At 44.8% G+C, this 21,699-nt stretch overlaps 1 protein-coding gene across 2 annotated transcripts in view; it reads left to right on the top strand.

Moving 5' to 3' along the window:
* NIPBL (NIPBL cohesin loading factor) overlaps positions 1–21,699 on the top strand; it is a 124,749-nt gene that overhangs the window by 70,026 nt on the left and 33,024 nt on the right. For both annotated transcript variants that reach the window (XM_044295229.1, XM_044295230.1), the window contains exons 10-13: positions 4,742–6,838; positions 20,983–21,162; positions 21,246–21,425; positions 21,582–21,653. In XM_044295229.1, the coding sequence (XP_044151164.1) occupies positions 4,742–6,838; positions 20,983–21,162; positions 21,246–21,425; positions 21,582–21,653 (2,529 nt within the window). The remainder of the gene's footprint in view (positions 1–4,741; positions 6,839–20,982; positions 21,163–21,245; positions 21,426–21,581; positions 21,654–21,699) is intronic.

Here is a 21,699-nt window from a genome sequence, read left to right as displayed (position 1 = left end):
CTCTTGGGGACACGTCACCGAGGAAGGTCAGTCATTGACTGCAGTGTAGTATGTCAGGCAATCTGTTCCCAGATACAGATTTATGAATCCAACTTACATAAGGGTGCAACTCACATCAGTACTTTGTATTGGTCTTGGTCCTATTTAACCCTTTCAGGACCCAGCCATTTTTCACCTTTTCTGCCCAGGCCATTTTTAGCAAATCTGACGTGTCACTTTATGTGGTAATAACTTTAAAGAGCTTTTACTTATCCAGGCCATTCTGAGATTGTTTTCTCGTCACATATTGTACTTCATGACAGTGGTAAAATTAAGTCAAAAAATAAAATTTTTATTTTTTTTAAAAATACCATATTTACCAATAATTTGGAAACATTTGCAAATCTTTAAATTTCTCTACTTTTATAAGAGATAGTAATACCTCCAAAAATAGTTATTAGTTTACATTCCCCATATGTCTACTTCATGTTTAAATCAGTTTTGTGAATGCCATTTTATTTTTTAGAAGTTTAGAAGCAAATCTTGAAATCTTTCAGAACATTTCCAAAACCCACTTTTTGAGGACCAGTTCAGGTCTGAAGTCACTTTGTGAGGCTTACATAATAGAGACCACCCAAAATGTACCCCATTTTAGAAACTACACCCCTCAAGGTATTCAAAACGGATTTTTATAAACTTTGTTAACCCTTTAGGTGTTCCACAAGAATTAAAAGATATTCAAAACGGATTTTTATAAACTTTGTTAACCCTTTAGGTGTTCCACAAGAATTAAAAGATAATGGAGATAAAATTTCAGAATTTCACTTTTTTGGCAGATTTTCCATTTTAATCCATTTTTTCCAGTAACAAAGCAAGGGTTAACAGCCAAACAAAACTCCATATTTATTGCCCCGATTCTGTCGTTTACAGAAACACCCCATATGTGGTCGTAAACTGCTGTACGGGCACACGGCAGGGTGCAGAAGGAAAGGAATGCCATACGGTTTTTAAAAGGCAGATTTCACTGGGATAATTTTAAGCTGCCATGTCACATTTGAAGCACCCCTGATGCACCCCTAGAGTAGAAACGCCAAAAAAACTACGGGATAAGGTGGCCGTTTTGTTGGTACTATTTTAGGGTATATATGATTTTTGGTTGCTCTATTACACTTTTTGTGAGGCAAGATAACAAAAAATAGCTGTTTTGGCACCGTTTTTATTTTTTGTTATTTACAATGTTCATCTGACAGGTTAGATCATGTGGTATTTTTATAGAGCAGGTTGTTATGGACAAGACAATACCAAATATGTATACTTTTATTTGTTTTACACTAACAGCATTTTTGGGGGGAAAAAAATGAAAAAATCATATTTTAGTGTCTTTTCTCCATAGTCTGAGACCTAGATTTTTTTTGCGGGATGAGATGACTGTTTGGCACTATTTTGGGGGTGCATATGACTTTTTGATTGCTTGCTATTACACTTTTAGTGATGTAAGGTGACAAAAATGGCTATTTTGACACTTTTTTTTTTTATGGTGTTTACCCGAGGGGTTAGGTTATTTGCTATTTTTATAGAGCAGGTTGTTATTAATGCGGCGATACCTAATATGTCTACTTTTTTTTATTTTTTTACTTTTAACACAATAAAGCATTTTTGAACCCAAAAATAAAAATCATGTTTTAGTGTCTCCATAGTCTGAGAGCCATAGTTTTTTTTATTTTTTGGGCGATTGTCTTAGGTAGGGGCTAATTTTTTTGCGAGGCGAGGTGACTGTTAGATTGGTACTATTTTGGGGGGCATATGCTTTTTTGATCGCTTGGTGTTGCACTTTACGGTGTTCACCTGAGGTGTTAGGTCATGTGATATTTTTATAGAGCCGGTCGATATGGACGCAGCTATACCTAATATGTCTACTTAATTTTTTTTTCAATTTTCCTTTATTTTGCGAAAGACGTATTTTTTTTTTTCCCCTTAACTTTTTATAATTATTTTATTTCACTCAATTTTTTTTGTCCCACTCTGGGACTTCAACTTTTGGGGGTCTGATCCCCTTTACAATGCATTACAATACTTCTGTATTGTGATGCATTGGCTGTAAGTGTATTACTGACATTAATACACTTACAGCCTGCTTGCCTGTGAGATCCAGGGGTTGGATCTCACAGGCTCTCCCGGAAGGCAGCCATGATGCCTTAGGAAGGCATCGGGCTGCCTTCCCTGCATCTGGTCCCCGTCACAGCAGTGCGGGGACTCGATGGCTGCTTCCTCCCTGCACGGACATCGCACGTGACGAGGTCAGCGCTGACCGTGGCCGTGCAGGGGTTAATGCGCCGGCATCTGTGATTTTACCGATGCAGGAGCATACAGCAGGGGTACGGCTATCGCTGACTGCCGGACTCCTGCCGCGGAGATGCTCTGGGCGTTAAGGGGTTAAATATGTGGCTCCATTGTGTAGACGTCAACATTTTTATGTTATGCTAATTAGCCCCTAGGTGCGAAGAGGGTGGTGCTGTTGCACCTCAGGCTCTATTCCTTTCCATTCCCCCCACCACTTTGAATGACAGGGCCAAGCACGGTCTGACTGCAGTGCGTTCGGTGCGCTCGCTGTACAGGGATGGAGACCGCTGGGAGCTCCATCCCATGAGACTTCAGGGCCAGGCGTTGAGTACTGTACATCTTCACTGCCTGGCCCTGTTACTTAAAATGGTTTGGGCGAGCAGGTATTGGAACGGCGTGGAGCCTGAGGCGCAACCACACCATCCTTGTCGCACCCAGAGGCTAATTAACATAAAACAAAGACGCTGAGTTCTACACAAAGGGGCCACCATTGCAAAGTACTGATGAGCATGCATCTTTCATGTAAGTTGGATTTATAATGATGTACCTGCTGCCAGATTCCCTATAATAGGCAGTGCAGAAAATTCCCATAGGCTACAATAGTATTGTAGTCTATGGTAAGCTATCAGCGTGCTGAAGTCCCCTGAGGGGACTAAAAATATGAAAAACTAAAATTTGTATAATTAGCACTGTCTAGTAAACTGTACATAGTAAGAGCATGTTCTTCTCCAGGAAGTGCTACACACCACACGCTTTATTTTGCATTTATCCGACATTTGTCAGTGCAGAACATTTTCTCGTCCTCTTTGGCTAATTTGACAGCCAGCTTTGGAAATGTTTTCATTGCAAAATGTAGTGGTACCTGATTTTTACTTTACCATGCTGAGTATTTTTGTAGACTTTTCAGACCTAATATAATGATAATTTGTTGTAATCCTTTCATGAATTGGTACCTTGTTTTGCATACTTGTGAATAACTTCTCTAAATCTTTTTTCATATGACTTTGCTTACACCCTGACTCAGTGATGTAAAAGATATATATGCTAAATTTCAAGAATATTGGATAATATTTAGGGGTTGCACATATTGATCACTTTTATTACTACTCTCACTCCTGTACCTAGGAGGTTGGTCTAATAACGACTTTAGTTTCAGGATCCCAGGGGCTCTGCATCAAGCAAGGTGGATGGCAAAGGCAATATATGCACTTAATATTGTCCTCTTCACTAAACAGTTGAATATTCCTCGGGTTGCACATTTTATCAGCTTCATATATGTTCGCTTTTTGCACAAGGCAATTGTAAGTCGATGGGCTCCAAAGAATGATTTGGACATGCTCCAGCTCCTGAGCACTTACCCAGATGCAGACGTAAAAAAAAGTGCTCTCACAGTTGCTAAGAGACACCTTTTGGTATCTGTCAGAAACAAACGTAGGATTGGCTTTTTTGGACGAACGTATTAGTCAGGCTGTTAAGGAAAATAGGACAAAAAATTTAGAAACCAAACCTGCAAAGAAAAAGAAAATGAAACTATTAGAGGGTGAAAACCTAGTTTTTAAAGGAAAAGACATGAGCCATTTTGTTACTAATAAAACAAAGACGTTCTTTGAATTGTTTGGGATCCACAACGTGACAGAATACTGCAGTGATTCTCTAAGAAGCCATGTGAACGCTCTTAAGGTGGTCATTGATACCGCAGAAAGAGGAATCGCTCTGATAAAAAAAGTCTAACGAATCGGTCAGGGACGAACAACAAAAACAATTCTTGTTGAGGGAAGTAAAACATCACAGTAAAGTCGTCACCAAGCTAACAAAAGAAGGAATTGCATCGTTCAAAGTTGATTAATCTAACACGTTTTGCCCACCGTACTACGTATTAATCTTAGTGTCTAGTTTTAATATTATAAGTTTGTGATTTCTAGTTTTCCCAATAAAAGTAATTAATATTGAAAAATCAAAAAAAAATTTGCCTACTTTTGCAAAACTGATCAAAGTGTGCAACCTCTAAATATTATCCAATCTTTTTGAAATATATATCTTTTACATCACTGAGACTCGGGGTGTAAGCAAAGTATGCAAAATGAAACACTTTAAGGCTCCATTCACACGTCCGCAATTCGGTTCCGCATTTTGCGCAACGGAATTGCGGATCCATACATTTTTTTGGGGCCACACTATGTCCACAAAATGCGGAACGCACATTGCCGGTGTCTGTGTTTTGTGGATCCGCAAAACCCATACGGATGTGTGAATGGACCCTAATCGAGGTGTTTAAAAAGATGCATTAGAGGTAATCTACAGGTGTAAAAAGTGATTTAAAAAAACGTAATTTGTCTTGGTAAAGCTGAATTTGCCAGTGCTAAAAATGAATGAAACAATATCTGGAGTTCTCCATTTTAAACCAGTTTTTGTCAATTCGCAGATAAACCTTTAAAGAAGAGGAAGCAAGATTCCTATCCATTAGAAGCTGGAGGTGCTACTGGGGGAAACAGACCAGCTTCCCAGGAGACAAGTGCTACAGGAAATGGGTCACGGCCAGCTTTAATGGTTAGCATTGATCTTCTGCATGCTGGCAGAGGGGACTCTCAGGCAACTGCAACTCAGGACTCAGACTCGGCAAAGAAATCTGAAGAAGCAAAACATTGTAATGATGGAATTGTTTCTGTGCCTCCTGAAGACCCTATGGGAGTTCATAAAAATACATCGGAAAACAATCCAGGGACTCCAAGAAAGACGTCAGAAACTGAGCATCCTGAGCAATCCGTCATAAGCACACCTACTAAAGATCCAGGTGACCTTGTGCCGGAGGAGTCGCTGAAAGAGGGCAACCCATGTGACATCAAAGCGGAGACCCCTGAGGGTGTTGGAAATCCTAAAGTTTGTGAAGAGAGCAAAAGCGAGACAAAGCCTGGAGAAAGCGAGATAAAGCCTGGCGAAAGCGAGACGAAGCCTGGCGAAAGCGAGACGAAGCCTGGCGAAAGCGAGACAAAGCCTGGCGAAAGCGAGACGAAGCCTGGCGAAAGCGAGACGAAGCCTGGCGAAAGCGAGACGAAGCCTGGCGAAAGCGAGGCAAAGCCTGAAGAAAGCGAGGCAAAGCCTGAAGAAAGCGAGCAAAGTTGTGAGGACAACAAGATGGAGAGTAAAACAGATGAGGTAACTGAGGATGTAAAGGCAGAGTCAAATGACACCAAGCCGTGTGACAACCAGGAGGGAGAGACACCCAATGAAAGTGTCAGTGACTCTAATAAAGATGATGACAAACAGGAGCAGAAACAGCAGCCAAGTACTCCAAAACAGCGTAGTGAAGGCAAATCGGACACTTCCAAACAAAAACCTGAGTCAAGGCGGGAGACCAGACAGAAGGGCGACAGCAAACCAGAGCAAGCCAAACAAAAGGCTGAGCAGCCAAAACAGAAAGGTGATGGGAGGTCCGATACGCCCAAGCAGCGGACTGATGGACGCTCTGATAATCCAAAACAGAAAAGTGATGGGCGCCCAGAAACACCGAAGCATAAAAACGATAGACCTGATACACCTAAGCAAAAGGGTGAAGGCCGACCCGAAACACCTAAGCAGAAAAGTGATGCCCGACAAGAAGGCCATAGACAAAAAAGTGATGAGCGTACGATATTGACTAGACAGAAAAGTGACAGTCGCCCAGAGACGCCCAAACACAAACATGATAACAGAAAAGACTCAATCAGACTCTCATCCGACAAGAAACCAGATTCATCCAAAAATAAAACAGATTCAAAGCCCGATTCTCCTAGGGTCAAGTCTGAAAGTCGCTCTGATGCCGCTAAGCCGAAAGTGGATGGGCGACCAGGTCGTGAATCTTCAAAGCGAGATCCTGAAAATCCAAAACAGAAATCTGAAGACAAGAGTGAATCTGATCGTCACAGGGTCAGGAAACCGGAGTCTCTGAGGTCCTTCAACAAGAACGAACAGGATTCTAAACAAGGAAACAAGTCTGACCCTCCCAAAAAGGATAATTCTGAGCGAAAGCTCAGGCACGATTCTGAGTCACGGGACAGACTTTCTTCTGGGGAGCATAAATTAAGACCGGGAAGCCCACGGATTAAATCTGACAGTAAACCAGACCCAAGTAAATCAAAGACAGATAAATCTGCATTAAGGTCGCCAACTGGTAAAGATGACAAAAGGACCGATGGGAATAAATCCAAGGTGGAGGGGAATAAGGCACATGGGGACAACAAGGGAGGTTTCCCAAGTTACTTGTTGGGTGGGAGTCAGGGCACACTGAAAAACTTTGTCATTCCAAAACTCAAGAGGGATAAGGATGGCAAAGTCACCCAGGAGCCTAAGCGAACAGATCAGAAAGGGCAGCAGAAAGCTGATAAAGTGGGTTTTGTGGAAGATCTTAACAAAGGAGCTAAGCCTGTAGTGGTTCTTCACAAAATGTCTTTGGATGAAGTACAAAAACTCCTTAAAGAAAGAGAGGAAAAATCCAAGGCGGCATTGAAGTCTAATAAGAACAAGCAATCGAAATCCAGCAAAGGTAATGCAGCAAAGGCTTTTTCTTTTTTTGGAAATGGATGGGGGAAGCTTATTATTCAATCAAGGCAGATGTAGAAATTAAAGAGCAATGTTTTATTTGTCTGGTTGTATTAGGCTGAGTTCACACGGGCCAGATTTCCGCGCGGGTGCAATGCGGGAGGTGAACGCATTGCACTCGCACTGAATCTGGACCCATTCCTTTCTATGGGGCTGTGCACATGAGCTGTGATTTTTCACGCATCACTTATGCGTTGCGTGAAAATCGCAGCATGCTCTATATTGTGCGTTTATCACGCAACGCAGGCCCCATAGAAGTGAATGGGGCTGAGTGAAAATCGCAAGCATCCGCAAGCAAGTGCGGATGCGGTGCGATTTTTCACGCATGGTTGCTAGGTGACAGTCTATTCACTGTATTATTTTCCCTTATACCATGGTTATAAGGGAAAATAATAGCATTCTGAATACAGAATGCTTAGTAGGTGATCAATTGAGGGTTAAAAAAATAAAATAATTAACTCACCTTTTCTTGATCACGTAGTTGCCGGTCTCTTTACTTTTTTAATGATGAGCTGTTGGCTAAAGGACCTGTGGTGACGTCAGATCACATGCTCCAATCACATGGTCCATCACCACGGTGATGGACCATATGATTGGAGCATGTGATCTGACGTCACCACAGGTCCTTTAGACAACAGCTCATCATTAAAAAAGTAAAGAGAAGACCGGCAACTACGCGATCAAGAGGAGAAGGTGAGTCATTATATTTTTTTTAACCCTCAATTGATCACCTACTAAGCATTCTGTATTCAGAATGCTATTATTTTCCCTTATAACCATGTTATAAGGAAAAATAATAACATCTACACAACACCGAACCCAAACCTGAACTTCTGTGAAGAAGTTTGGGTCTGGGTACCACAGTCGGTTTTTTATCACGCACGTGCAAAACACATTGCACCCGCGCGATAAAAACTGAACATCGTAACGCAATCGCAGTCGTGGTTTGCCGCAATACACCGGGACGCATCCGGACCTCGTGTGAACCCAGCCTGGCTGGTGTCCTGTTTGATACCGTACCTCTTAATGTCCATGATTGGGAGTTTTCAATGCATTTGTCAATGGAAGAGGGGGTAATTGATTCTTGGGTCTTAATGTGTTCTCACATGGATATTCTCAAAGGGTTTCATCTTGAATGTTTCGGTGCTGTGGGATAGGTGTGCTGGGACACCACCAGCCAATACAATGAAGTAGCCTCTGGCTTATAGTCTCTGGTATGGCACAATGGGGGTAATTTATTTAGACTGGCGTTTTATACAGCAGTCTTGTATTGTCAATCTACTAGTACATTCTTTATCCTCAAAGGTGATGAGATCAACATGTAATCCATTAAATGGGATGTCCAATTTTTTTTATTTTGATTACTTATCCTCAGGATAGGTCACCAATATCTGATCAGTGGGGGCTAACTGCTGGGACCCTTGCCCATCAGCTGTCCGAAGAGACCGCAGTGCTCAGGATAGGTCATCAATGTAAAAAAATAAAGTCGACAACCCCTTTAAAGCTGTGTTGGTGGATCTTATTCCTTCTTGATGTAAAAAACAAAGTATATGTATATACAGTAATGCAGGAGGTAGAAGCTGTAAATAATGTATATATGTATATATTTTTTTTACCTCTACTACTGTTCAAGAAGGAAGGAAAACGCAGCCTTAGGGCTCATGCACACAGACGTATTTTCTTTTCTTTGCAGAACCATTAATTTTAAATGGGTCCGCAAAAAAAAGGAAGTTGCATTCTGTATATCCGTATTTCCATTCTGCAATAAAATAGAACTTGTCCTATTATTGTCCGCATTACGAACAAGTATAGGACTGTTCTATTAGGGGCCAGCTGTTCCATTCCGCAATATACGGAATGCACACGGACGTCATCAGTACTTTTTGCGCAAAATACATACAGGCGTGTGCATCAGCCCTTAAAGGGGGTTGTCTAATGCTTTACAAGTGGTAGCCTGTCCTCCAGATAGCTCATCCTTAGGCTACTTTCAGACTTGCGTTCGGGGCTCCGCTTGTGAGTTCCATTTGAAGGCTCTCACAAGCGGCCCCGAACGGATCCGTCCAGCCCTAATGCATTCTGAGTGGATGTGGATCCGCTCAGAATGCATCAGTCTGGCACCGTTTGTCCTCCGCTCTGCTCAGCAGGCGGACACCCGAACGCTGCTTGCAGCGTTCGGCTGTCTGCCTGGCCGTGCGGAGGCAAACGGATCCGTCCAGACTTACGGATCCGTTTGAAGTTGAAACAGTATGGCTCAATTTTCAAACGGATCCGTCCCCCATTGACTTTCAATGTAAAGTCAAAACGGATCAGTTTGCACTGTTCATGGTAATGCAAACGGATCCGTTCTGAACGGATCTAAGCGTTTGCATTATAGGTGTGGATCCGTCTGTGCAGATACCAGACGGATCCGCACCTAAACGCAGGTGTGAAAGTAGCCTTATCTGAATGTTGCAGGTCTGACACCCCACACCCGGCCGATCAGCTGCTCCGCAGTAAGGGCCGTATTAGACTGGTAGATTTCTTAGGGATCCTTCACAGTTTTTGTTACCGAATTTTCCATGACTGAATATCTTTTCCATTTGGGTCTACTAGTGGGGTGACGGGGGGTGGGGGGGGGGGAGCAGGGTCATTAGTGGGGTGATGGGAGGAGGGGGGGAGCAGGGTCACTAGTGGGGTGAGGGGGGGAGCAGGGTCACTAGTGGGGTGACGGGAGGAGGGGGGGAGCAGGGTCACTAGTGGGGTGACGGGAGGAGGGGGGGAGCAGGGTCACTAGTGGGGTGATGGGAGGAAGGGGGGAGAAGCAGGGTCACTAGTGGGGTGATGGGAGGAAGGGGGGAGAAGCAGGGTCACTAGTGGGGTGACGTGAGGAGGGGGGTAGAAGCAGGGTCACTAGTGGGGTGACGGGAGGAGGGGGGAGCAGGGTCACTAGTGGGGTGACGGGAGGAGGGGGGGGAGAAGCAGGGTCACTAGTGGGGTGACGGGAGGAGGGGGGAGCAGGGTCACTAATGGGGGGGGAGAAGCGGGGTCACTAGTGGGGTGACGGGAGGAGGGGGGGAGAAGCAGGGTCACTAGTGGGGTGACGGGAGGAGGGGGGAGCAGGGTCACTAGTGGGGTCACTAATGGGGGGGGGGGAGCAGGGTTACTAGTTGGGTGACTGGACGGAACCATGATTGGGGGAGGGGGGAATCACTTACTTGAAGACTGACAGGCCGGGCTCCTTAGCGCTCCAGCAGCCCTGTCCCCTCCTCCTTCCAGCTCCCGCTGGCTTCCCCTGCCTGTATGGCTCTGGCGTGCCAATACTCAGCCAATAACAAAGCTTCTTGCTGTAAGTAGCTTTGTTATTGGGTATTTCAGGCCGCAGCAGCATCGCTCGGCTGCCTGTGCCGTTCACAGCGCTCGCTGCTCTCATGAATGTGGGGGAAGAGTCTAAGTCATATTGGGGAAGCAGGCTTTCAGTTTTTAGGCAGGAAGGTCACACAGTGATTTTGAATTGATGCATGTGGGCACTGAGTGTGCGGCTTCAACCCTTCAGGGTCACAATTGTTCAGAAGTGAATCACAGTTTAACAATATAGATTGTCATCCCGTGTATGACCCATTCCTGATAGTTTTAATTGTTTGATCCCGAGACTTACATGTGTTTTTAGTTGAAAAACAATAAAGATTAGTTTTAACCACTGCCGGGAGGCTGCAATAACACGCTATGGTCCTAGAGACCACATGATTTTTCTTTTCTTGCCCGATTTATTAGCGTGGCAACCTCCTGTGGGATCCATTTGTTTGTTAATAAAGGTAAGTCATATTGGGTACACCTTAGACTTTTTCCAGGGAGTAAAATCGCCTGAACAAGCGTCAGACGCTTGTACAGGCGTTATTGCGACCTCTGCCTGGGGGTCCCAGCGGTAGGACCCCCATCGATCTGATAATTGTCCTGTGGTTGGGAGTAACTTTAACCCGCCAGAATACCCCATTCATACAGTCCTAACCCTCGGGCCAGAAGGACACGGCTGTGCGGCGGATGGAGCTGGTTACTGCACCACTGCTGAGACTGGAGTGAGAGGGCAGGTAGTGATGACCTCTGACGTAAAGGGTCGGGCAGACCCTGCAGCAGACTCCATACTGATGTTGTTCTGTTCCATGTACGTGTTGAGGAGTTTGCCGCCTTCTTGCTGTATGTTCTGTTCCACCTACAAGTGTCCAGATCGTTGCCTTATCAATGTGTTCATTTCAGTTTGTCAATTTTACAGTTGGTAATTAGTGAAAGTTATGACTACTTTTAAGTGATCATTTTTATGTTGAGCCCATAAAATATTGCTTTCTGAACGAGGCTGTTTTGTGTGGTTTAGTCTTTTTCTGAACAGATGGGAGACGCAAAAGGTCTTGCGTTTTTGCGCAACTTGTTTTTGACAGAAAACTGCCGTATGTGACACGTGATAAATCCCCACAATAAGCTCCGATGGTTTTTATATTCCATAGCTCGTGCCGTCTGCTCCCTATGTGAATGCCGCCGTTACTTGCTCTCAGCATTTCTTAGCGGTTTACGATAAAGGAAGATTTACTGCAGAAATGGACGCGACTGCCCCGTTCCTCTAACCTCATTGAGAATTACGAAATGGATTTCAAGTCGCAGAAATGTTTGCAACATGTCTGTCGCATGTGAACTTACCCTTGTTTACCAACCTGCGGCACCTTTGTAACGTTGGCAGTCCAGTTGGCAGAGCTGCCCATGGAGGGAACTTTCTGGTTTTATAAGGAAAATGAAGCTGTGCTCGGATTGGGATCTCATCGTAAGGTTTGCTCCAGGGCTACAGAAGAGCTCATATTTACGTATTATCCTTTGGCGCACGGGGTCCAGGGACGCAATGAAATGGTCTGAATTTCCGCGCTTCAGAAAGAAAGACCAGTTGTTGTTTTTCCTATGGAGGAATGCGTTTTGCATCTATCATCAGATTACACAAATAGTTAGAGCGCTGCCTCACCTTCAGGTTCTCAAATGCAGTTTTTAAAGCAAACATTAGGTGCGGATCATAAAAAAAAAAAAAAAAAAAAAGAAACTTTTGAGGTCAGATACTACTACTCTTTTCAATCCATTCCTGTTGCTGACTTCAAAAACGGCATCTAAAAACCAGAATGTGTGACGGCATCCTTTACTGCCGCGCAGTCGCATTTAATCCGAGGCAGCCCCGGCCGTACTTGAACGCAGCACGGCTGCGCCATGACCGCAACACAACCGCACCGCGTGGTCATGCCCCAATACTGGCCATTTGTCCGGAAATGAGACGTCTTATGGCCCCAAAGTCATGCAGTCTAATAGGGCCTTATGGCGGTCCCATGGTATGAATTGTGATGGGTGAATGGTGCACGCGTCTCCCATACAACTCCTTGTGAAATGTGGTGGTGTGCTTGGTGACTGCTGGGGGCAGGGTGTGTGCCCCCTGGTGCAGGGAGGTTTAGGCCTCTGCCCACAGGCTCAGGGGTTGGTACACTGCCATCCAGGGGTTGGTGCAGTGACGTGCCCAGTGGATAGTTGCCCCTCTTAGCTAAAGGCAGTCTCACCTTGTTGTCCGTGTGACGGCCTCTGTATAATGACTGCACCTCTCCACAGCCCTGTGACATGCAGCACTGTCGCGACAGCCGATTCCCCGTGTACCTACCTGCCTTGCCTAATATGAATGATTCCAGACAAATAATAGCGTCCTTCGTCTTGCGGCGGGGAGTGGCCACCAGGCGGCGCTCGCTGCCTCCACTCCGGCGGTTGTAAACACGTTGTGGCCGTGACGTCGGTAACCAAAACCGAAAGCGCTTCCTGTTCTGAGGCGCGCGCTGAGCTTTGTTTGTGTTCCGCTCTGCGCCACAAGAGGGCGACGTCCTGAGAAAGCGGCAGCACGTGTAGCGAGCGGCGGGCGCGCCAAGGGGGCACAGCCACAGCAGCGGCAGCAGCTGCCCGGTCCTGAGCGTGCGGGCAGTAAAGCCAGGCACGGTGTTAACCCTTTCGGGATGCAGGTGGTTATTGTACAGTGCTGGTCTAGACTTGATATTACATGCAGCGGTCTTTGTCCAGCTGGAAGCAGCCAGATCCCATTCTAGTCAGTGTGAAGGATCCAGGTGACCTGTACATCAAGGGGTCTTTAGTCTCTTTTCTCACTGGTGTTGTCGGTGGGCTATGGGCAAAGAATCCTCACAGACCCCGCTTGCTTTAATGTGGCCCTTCTAAGGTTTTATTTTGTATTTTAACTGTCAGTAAAAAAAATGTGTAATCTGAATTAATTGTGACAGTGGGGCCGCCCCTTGTGACAGTGGGGCCACCCCCACTGGGACCCACACTATACACGAGAACCCCAGCACAGGGGCGGACTGAGGCTGAGCCCTCCTCATGCCTGCGGCCGGGTACATAAAGATCTGATGTATTAATTTAGGATCCTCGGGTACCCCTGACAGGCAGTGTCTGGCTGTCTCCGGACTTCCCATAGAGATGAATGGAGCGGCCGTTCTCATGCCCAGCCTGCTGCTCCTTTCATTTTGGGATGCTCCGAGGGGTTTTTGGGCCTCTGTTTTTGTGATCAATGGTATAGCTATGCTCTATCCTGTGGATGCCAGCATACCCCTATAATATCGTCACATTTGCATTATAGCATCCATGCGTAAGGACCCAAACAGCGCCGTGCGAATGCCTGTTGGCCTATAGTGGTGGTCATCAAGGTTTCCATCACCTCGGCGACCTCAGCGGTGCGGCACTAGTCTTACCGTCAGGTGATGAAACCTCGCTGGAAGCAGCAATGTGAACAGAGCCTTAATTATACTGAGAAGAAATGGCTCTAAACCTTGGGGTCTAACAGGAAAAACACTGGCTCTAAACCTTTGCTGATGTCAGTCCTGGTGAAAATAAAATGTGTAGTTACACTTAACCCTCTGTGTGCAGTGAATTATTGATGATTTGTCAGCAGACAACGGGCTCTTCATGATATCAATAATTCATTCACCATTTTCATTTACGGACCGCGCAGTGTTACATCTCGCCCCGAGTGTAATCGGATGGAGAGTAAGTTAAGTGTCCTCCTGCGTCTGATGCCCCCTTTATGGACTCCAGATGCCACTTTCCTGAGAGGGGTGGGTCAGTTTTTCCTTACGGACTCGCTGTTAGGACAACATTGGTCATATATAAGACACTAAGCCCAGCACCGACGGGAGCTGAAGTCTCCCAGCATTCCTTACTAGCTCAGGAGAACGCACTGACCTCTTGCAATACAGGGGCTTGGTTATGTGGATAGTTATGTGCAGGAAAACCTGCTTGCTGACTGTTTCCTAAAGCAACCGGCAAAATCATGTATGCTGCAGCTGCATGCGCCGTAACTCAGGGAGTAGGATAATGCAGAGTGTACCGTATATGCAAAACGCTGCAACCAGACTTATAGGGGTTTTCAAGGAGTAAATTTGGTGGCCTATCCTCAGGATAGGTCCTCCATGTAAGATCAGTGAGGGTATAACTATCAGCGTCTCCGCCAATCAGCTGTTTACAAAGGCTGCAGCGCTCCATTGAGCTTACCGGCCCAGACCATGTGATGTCACATTCATCAGTCACATGACCTGTGTGCAGCTCTGCTTCATGAACATAATGCATCTCCCGATGAGAAAGAAAAAAATAAAATTGTTAAAAAATAAATAAAAATTCAAACGACTTATTCCCCTTGAAAATAAACAATAAAAAAAATTGCACCGCCGCACCCCAAAATGCGGGAGAAAATAAAAATGGCCGATTTTGTAAAGTCCCCCTATTGCACATGCAATCATCGGCGGTCAATGGGTGACTCATTATGTTTCTATGGAGGTAATTGATAACGCCGCCTAAGGGGTTAAATGTCAGTGATTGGCATCATCACCGTTCACAGACTTGCCTCTGGACAATTGGAATAAAAAGATCACTACAGGTCACCCCGCAAAGAGTGAGCGCTCACACAGCTTTGTAGTGTTAAAACACAAGGAAAACGTTATAAATATGGTATCGCGGTAATTATACTGATCCGCAGAATGAAGGCCGTAGTAAGTTTTACCTCCTGGATTTATGTAGGGCAGTCATGAACTTCCCGTCCCGGTAATGGCAGCTGAAGTGTTTCTTACTGTCTGCATTTATTACTTGGTTATTGATCCGTCTCTGGCGTTGTTGGTACCATTATAGTCAGTCCCACATTCCGGTTGGTCTTCTGCTACTCTGTGCAACTCTATAGGAGGCGCCGGCAGTCAGATCCTTGCCGATCAGACGCTTAAAGGATATGTACACATTTAGGGGGCATTTTCTCTAATTGCATTAGGGCTCATGTGCAGACCGTATGTATTTTGCGGTCTGCAAAACATGGATTCGCAAAATAAAATAAAGTGGCGTGTTACATCTGTTGTTTTTGCGGGTCCATTGTAACAAGAATAGGATATGTTTTTTTGTTTTGTTTTGTTTTTTAGGAACGAACATACGGAATGCAGTCATTTCCGTGTTTTTTTTATTTTTTTTAATTTTATTTCATTTTATTATTTGCACACCCATTGAAATGAATGGTTCTGTATACGGGCCGCAAGAAGAAAAAAGCAACGGGAAAAAAAAATACGTTTTGTGTGCACGGTCCCTTATACTCATTTTGAGCTAAAAATCATATTTTTCATTTGGTCTTTATTTAAAAAGGGAGTCTTTTTCATTGTGCGGCCTTGAGTTTCTCTAGTAGCAGGATTTTCCTCTGTTCAGTCAGGCAGCTTAGGCTATTTTCACACTGGCTTTTCTGGATCTGCTTGTGAGATCCGTTTCAGGGCTCTCACAAGCGGCCCAAAACAGATCAGTTCAGCCCCAATGCATTCTGAATGGATAAGGATCCGTTGAGAATGCTTCAATTTGGCTGCGTTTGGTCTCCGTTCCGCTTTTGAGGCGTACACCAAAACGCAGCTTGCAGCGTTTGCAGCATTTTGGTGTCCGTCTGACGATGCGGAGCCGAACGGATCCGTCCTGACTTACAATGTAAGTCAATGTGGACGGATTCGTTTTCACTGACACAATATGGTACAATTGAAAACTGATCTGTCCCCCATTGACTTTCAATGTAAGTCAAGACGGATCCGTTTTGACTTAGACTTTTTTCTAAAGAATAATGCAAATGGATCCGTTCTGAACGAATACAAGTGTTTGCATTATAGGTGCGGATCCGTCTGTGCAGATACAAGACGGATCCGCACCGAACGCCAGTGTGAAAGTAGCCTAAGCTGATGGCTCCCGATCGCTGACCTTCTATACACTCATTATAGCTCCGTTCTTATCTTTATTTATTAGATGACAGGCACAGATTTGCACAGCTAGACAGCTATCCCTTTGTGACAGAACAGCTCAATATTTTTAATAAAGACCAGTGATGAGCGGCAGGGGCAATATTCAAATTCGTGATATTTTGCAAATATTTGGGCGAATTGTCGTCATATATTCTCGAATTCGTGATCTTGAGTCATTTTCTTGATTGCGAGAATCTGCAATCGGAAAATTCGCGATACGAAAACTTTCCTATTGGTTGCTAGGGATGTTGCCAAGTGCCAATAGTCGCAATAAATTCGCGATTAGAATATTCGTGAATACGAATATATAGCACTATATTCAAAATAGTCACGAATTCTCAAAGTGGTGATATTCGCATTTAAATTTAGCGATTCGAATGTTCGCACTCAACACTAATAAAGACCAATTGAAGAATTTTTATTTTTTTTAAGCTCAGAATGAGTAAAATGCAATCCTAAAACGTTAGCCCCCGAAGGTGTACATAGCCTTTAACCCCTTAAGGACTCAGCCCTATTTCACCTTAAAGGGACTCTGTCACCACTTTCTAACCCCCACTTTTAAAACTATAGTTCTGTCCATGGAGCCCCTGTGATTACAATGGTGTTGCTATATGCGAAATCCGCAGGCTCGTTTTGATAAAAAAACCTTTTATCTAACCTGTCGATCATGAGGATAAGGTGCCCAGGGCGTTTCTCCCGGTCTGAACATGCCGCCCGCCGCCGCCGCCGTTGGTGCCCAGCTCCTCCTCTGATCCTTTCAGCGCCGCCTGAATGTGAAGAAATACGCCTCCGGCTCTCCCTCAGTCCCCCCTCCTTTTCTAAAATTTCGCGCGTGCGCACAGGCCTGTGCCTGATGCGCCCGTGCGGACTTTTCGATTCAGCCTCATTGAGCGAAGTGCGCATGCGCACTTCGCTCAACCTCCCGATAACGCGAACACTGCTGCACGCGTGGGATCTTAGAAAAGAAGGAGGGGGGACTGAGGGAGAGCCGGAGGCGTATTTCTTCACATTCAGGCGGCGCTAATTCAAGGCAGAGGAGGAGCTGGGCTCCAACGGCGGCGGGCGGCATGTTCAGACCAGGAGAAACGCCCTGGGCACCTTATCCTCATGAGTGACAGGTTAGATAAAAGTTTTTTTTATCAAAACGAGCCTGCGGATTTCGCATATAACAACACCATTGTAATCACAGGGGCTCCATGGACAGAACTATAGTTTTAAAAGTGGGGGTTAGAAAGTGGTGACAGAGTCCCTTTAAGGACTTGGCCATTTTTTGCAAATCTGACCAGTGTCACTTTAAGTGCTGATAACTTTAAAATGCTTTTACTTACCCAGGCCGTTCTGAGATTATTTTTTCGTCACATATTGTACTTCATGACACTGCTAAAATTGGGTCAAAAAAGTTAATTTGTTTGCATAAAAAATACCATATTTACCAAAAATTTTGAAAAATTTGCAAATTTCAAAGTTTCAGTTTCTCTACTTCTGTAATACATAGTAATACCCCCAAAAATTGTGATGACTTTACATTCCCCATATGTCTACTTCATGTTTGTAGCATTTTGGGAATGATATTTTATTTTTTGGGGATTTTACAAGGCTTAGAAGTTTAGAAGCAAATTTTGAAATGTTTCAGAAATCTTCAAAATCCCACTTTTTATGGACCAGTTCAGGTTTGAAGTCATATTGTGAGGCTTAGATAATAGAAACCTCCCAAAAATGACCCCATTCTAGAAACTGCACCCCTCAAGGTATTCAAAACTGTTTCAAACTTTATTAACCCTTTTAGGTCTTCCACAAGAGTTAATGGCAGATGGAGAAACAATTTTGAAATTTCTATTTTTTGGAAAATATTCCAATATAATCATTTTTTTCCATGAATAAAACAAGAGTTAACTGCCAAACAAAACTCAATATGGCGTGCCCTGATTCTCTAGTTTGCAGAAACACCCCATATGTGGTCGTAAACTACTGTTTGGCCGAACGGGAGGACATAGAAGGAGGGGAACACCATATGGGTTTTGCAAGGCAGATTTTGCAGGACTGGTTTTGTTTTATACCATGTCCCATTTGAAGCCCCCTGTTGCACCCCTAGAATAGAAATTTCTAAAAAGTGACGCCATCTAAGAAAGTACACCCCTCAAGGTATTCAAAACTGGGTTTACAAACTTTGTTAACCCTTTAGGTGTTCTACAAGAGTTAATGGCAGATGGAGAAACAATTTCGAAATTTATATTTTTTGGAAAATTTTTCATTTTAACCCTTACTTTATTACTGGAAAAAATGGGTTAACAGCCAAACAAAACTCAAAATGGGTTGCCCTGATTCTGTAGTTTGCAGAAACACCCCATATGTGGTCGTAAACTACTATTTGGCTAAACGGCAGGACATAGAAGGAGGGGCACGTCATATGGTTTTTGGAAGGCAGATTTTGCTGGACTGGTTTATTTACACCATGTACCTTTTTAAGCCCCCTGATGCACCCCTAGAGTAGAAACTCCATAAAAGTGACCCCATCTAGGAAATTACGGGATAAGGTGGTTGTTTTGGGACTATTTTAGGGTAAATATGATTTTTGGTTGCTCTATATTACACTTTTTTGAGGCAAGGTAACAAAATTTTATTTCTAAAATTGTTTCTACATTCTCAATTTAGTTTTGTGGAACACCTAAAGGGTTAACATAGTTTGTAAAGTAACTTTTGAATACCTTGAGGGGTCTAGTTTCTTAGATGGGGGTCACTTTTTTGGAGTTTCTAGTCTAGGCTACATCAGGGGGGGGCTTCTAATGGGACATGGTGTCAAAAAAAAAATCATAATCTGCCTTCCAGAAACCATATGGAGTTCCCTTCGTTCTATGCCCTGTCGTGCGGCTATATAGCCATTTACGACCACATATGGGGTGTTTCTGCAAACTACAGAATCAGGGCAATAAATATTTAGTTTTGTTTGACTGTTAACCCTTGCTTTATTACCGGAAAAAAGGATTCAATGGGGTGTTTTTGCACAGTTTTTTTATTTTATATTTTTAACGCTGTTCTTCCGAGGGGTTTGGTCAATTGTTATTTTTATAGCGACGACTTTTACGCACGCAACGATGCCCAATATGTATGGCTCTCAGACTTTGGAGACACTAAGCAGGCATCCTAAAACTGCGGCCCTTTAGATGTTGTAATCGGAATAATGCAGACATTTCCGGATGGCCTCAAACCGGGGACGTGTCGTGGGGTCTGGTATAGGACGTCCCCACTCCAGTATTGCCTGACACTGGGTATTTGGACTAGACCCATATGCAGCACGAGGCCCCAAAATGTCCTCATCTCGGCTGCACTGACCGGCGTCCAGCCACCGGGTCTAGCCAAAAAATGAGCCTGGGTTTTGAGCGACGAACTGTTGGGCGTTCAGATTCGTCTGCTCCACCATCAGATTCACCAGTGGGTTACTGAAAAAAAAAAAAACTAAAATAGTCAATTTCAGTAAACCCCACGGTGGGAATCTGGATTCCAGGATTGCCAGCAAAATCCGGAATCTCAGGCTCAAATGACCCCCCTGCGTTGTTACGGGATGCCGGCTGAATGATTTCAGCTGGCATCCCGTTCTGATTAACACCCGCGGCGCCGGAATTGCGAATTAAAGCCATGACGTACCGGTACGTCATGGGTCCTTAAGGACTCGGGATCCATGCCGTACCGGTACGTCATGGGTCCCTAAGGGGTTAAAGGACATCTGTCAGCAGTTTTGTACCTATGACACTGGCTGACCTGTTACATGTGCACTTGGTGGCTGAAGACATCCGTGCTGATCTCCTAGTCATATGTGCCCGCATTGCTGAGAAAAAACTTTTAATATATGCAAATGAGCCTCTAGGAGCAACGGGGGCATTACCATTACACCTAGAGGCTTTGCTCTTTCTGCACTTTGGCAGGACCGGGTGTCATCATGTTTTAACTGCCTGGCCCTGTCAATCAAAGAACAGGAGGTTTGGCTGACAGTCTGTGTGTGTGGGGGGACTCCCTACAGATGATGTTGGAGAAGAGACAGATCGGGCGAAGACTGTCACTATTTTAACCTGATTCTTTTCTCCTCCAAGGAGATAAGCCATCACCAGAGGTGTCTGGCAGCGGCTTTCTCCCCTCTCCCTATTGAATGCACTGACACGTTCTTTGGAGCCGGGAAAGAGAGAGGGCTATTGGCCAAATGATCCCTCTGCCGATCTCTATCAGATGTGAACGGCCGCCTTTACTCTCTATCTTGTGGTAAAGGATAGGAGTACTGGTGGTAATATAGCTTTCAGCAGCATCCGTACTGAGCTGTAAGCAGGTCGCTTCCACAATTGGTAAAGAGCCAGACAAATTCAGGTTTTTTAGTAAAGGGGTATTCATGTTACAAATAACACATTGCTAGCGCACGCCACGAGTTTGTCATCAGCGGGTGTCCACCCTCTGGGAACACCACGCAGCCCATTGTAAGTCTCCCCTGCCTGGCGGCAGCTTGCCCCCACCTGTGCGGGGGGGGGGGGAAGGTGACGAGGACGCACTCTATAGAGGATGGTCCCCCACCGCTCATAAAGTAATATGCCATCAGTTTATAAGAATGGAATAAACCTGCATAAGTAAATCCTAGACCTGTCTGGTCTTGAAGAAGGGTAGTGTATTGTGAGAAAAGTGCCCTATAATGAATTTTGCTTGTATTTGGGGATTTTACATGCCACAAAATAAACCATGTGTCCAGTGACCATCTATATGACATGATGCCATGCATGTGGGGATAACTATATTTTGTGTGTTTGTGCAGCGGGCATCGACCAGTCGGTCCTGAAAGAGCTTCCCCCTGAGCTGGTGGCAGAAATTGAGTCATCCATGCCACTCTGCGAACGTGTGAAGATGAACAAACGGAAGCGGAGCACGGTCAACGACAAGCCCAAATACGCCGAGATCAGCTCCGATGATAACGAAAGTGAAGAAGACTTTGAACGTAAGGGTTCGCTCTGCCGTCTGAGCCAGAATATGTCGCGTAGACCACCTGTAACGTGTAGTAAATGTAAAACTTTTCTTCAGCCTCTAAGAAACGACACAAAAAGGAGAAAAAGGATGAGGAGTGGAAATGTGAGGAAAGAGAGCGACGAAGCTCAGGGGATCACCGTCGTGGGAACGATAACCGGCGGAGCAGCCGCTACAGGGAACGCAGCCCTGAGGACTCTGATATGGAGGGATCTCCACCATCAAGCCTCAGAGAAGGCAAGACTCCATAGCTGAATGTTAGGATGTGTCAAATGTCAGAGCTTTTCATGTGTTGCTGACATGTTAATCGCAGAAATTCCCATCGCATACGCCAGAGAATTGTTCAGTTGTCAGTGGTAAAGGTTGTTTAATGGCTGTCATCTTTCCCTTTAGTCGCCCGGCAGATGAGGAAGAAAGAACGTCTAAAGAAAAGGAAAGCCTACGAGCCCAAGCTTACCCCGGAAGGTGAGAGAAAATGCACACTGTCATCTTTGGTAGGTGCCATCTTTTT

This window comes from Bufo gargarizans, chromosome 5, assembly GCF_014858855.1.
Source record: "Bufo gargarizans isolate SCDJY-AF-19 chromosome 5, ASM1485885v1, whole genome shotgun sequence".
In the NCBI taxonomy this organism is placed as follows: domain Eukaryota; kingdom Metazoa; phylum Chordata; class Amphibia; order Anura; family Bufonidae; genus Bufo; species Bufo gargarizans.
Note: the sequence above shows the minus strand (reverse complement) of the source record. Positions and strands in the feature narration are given on the sequence as shown.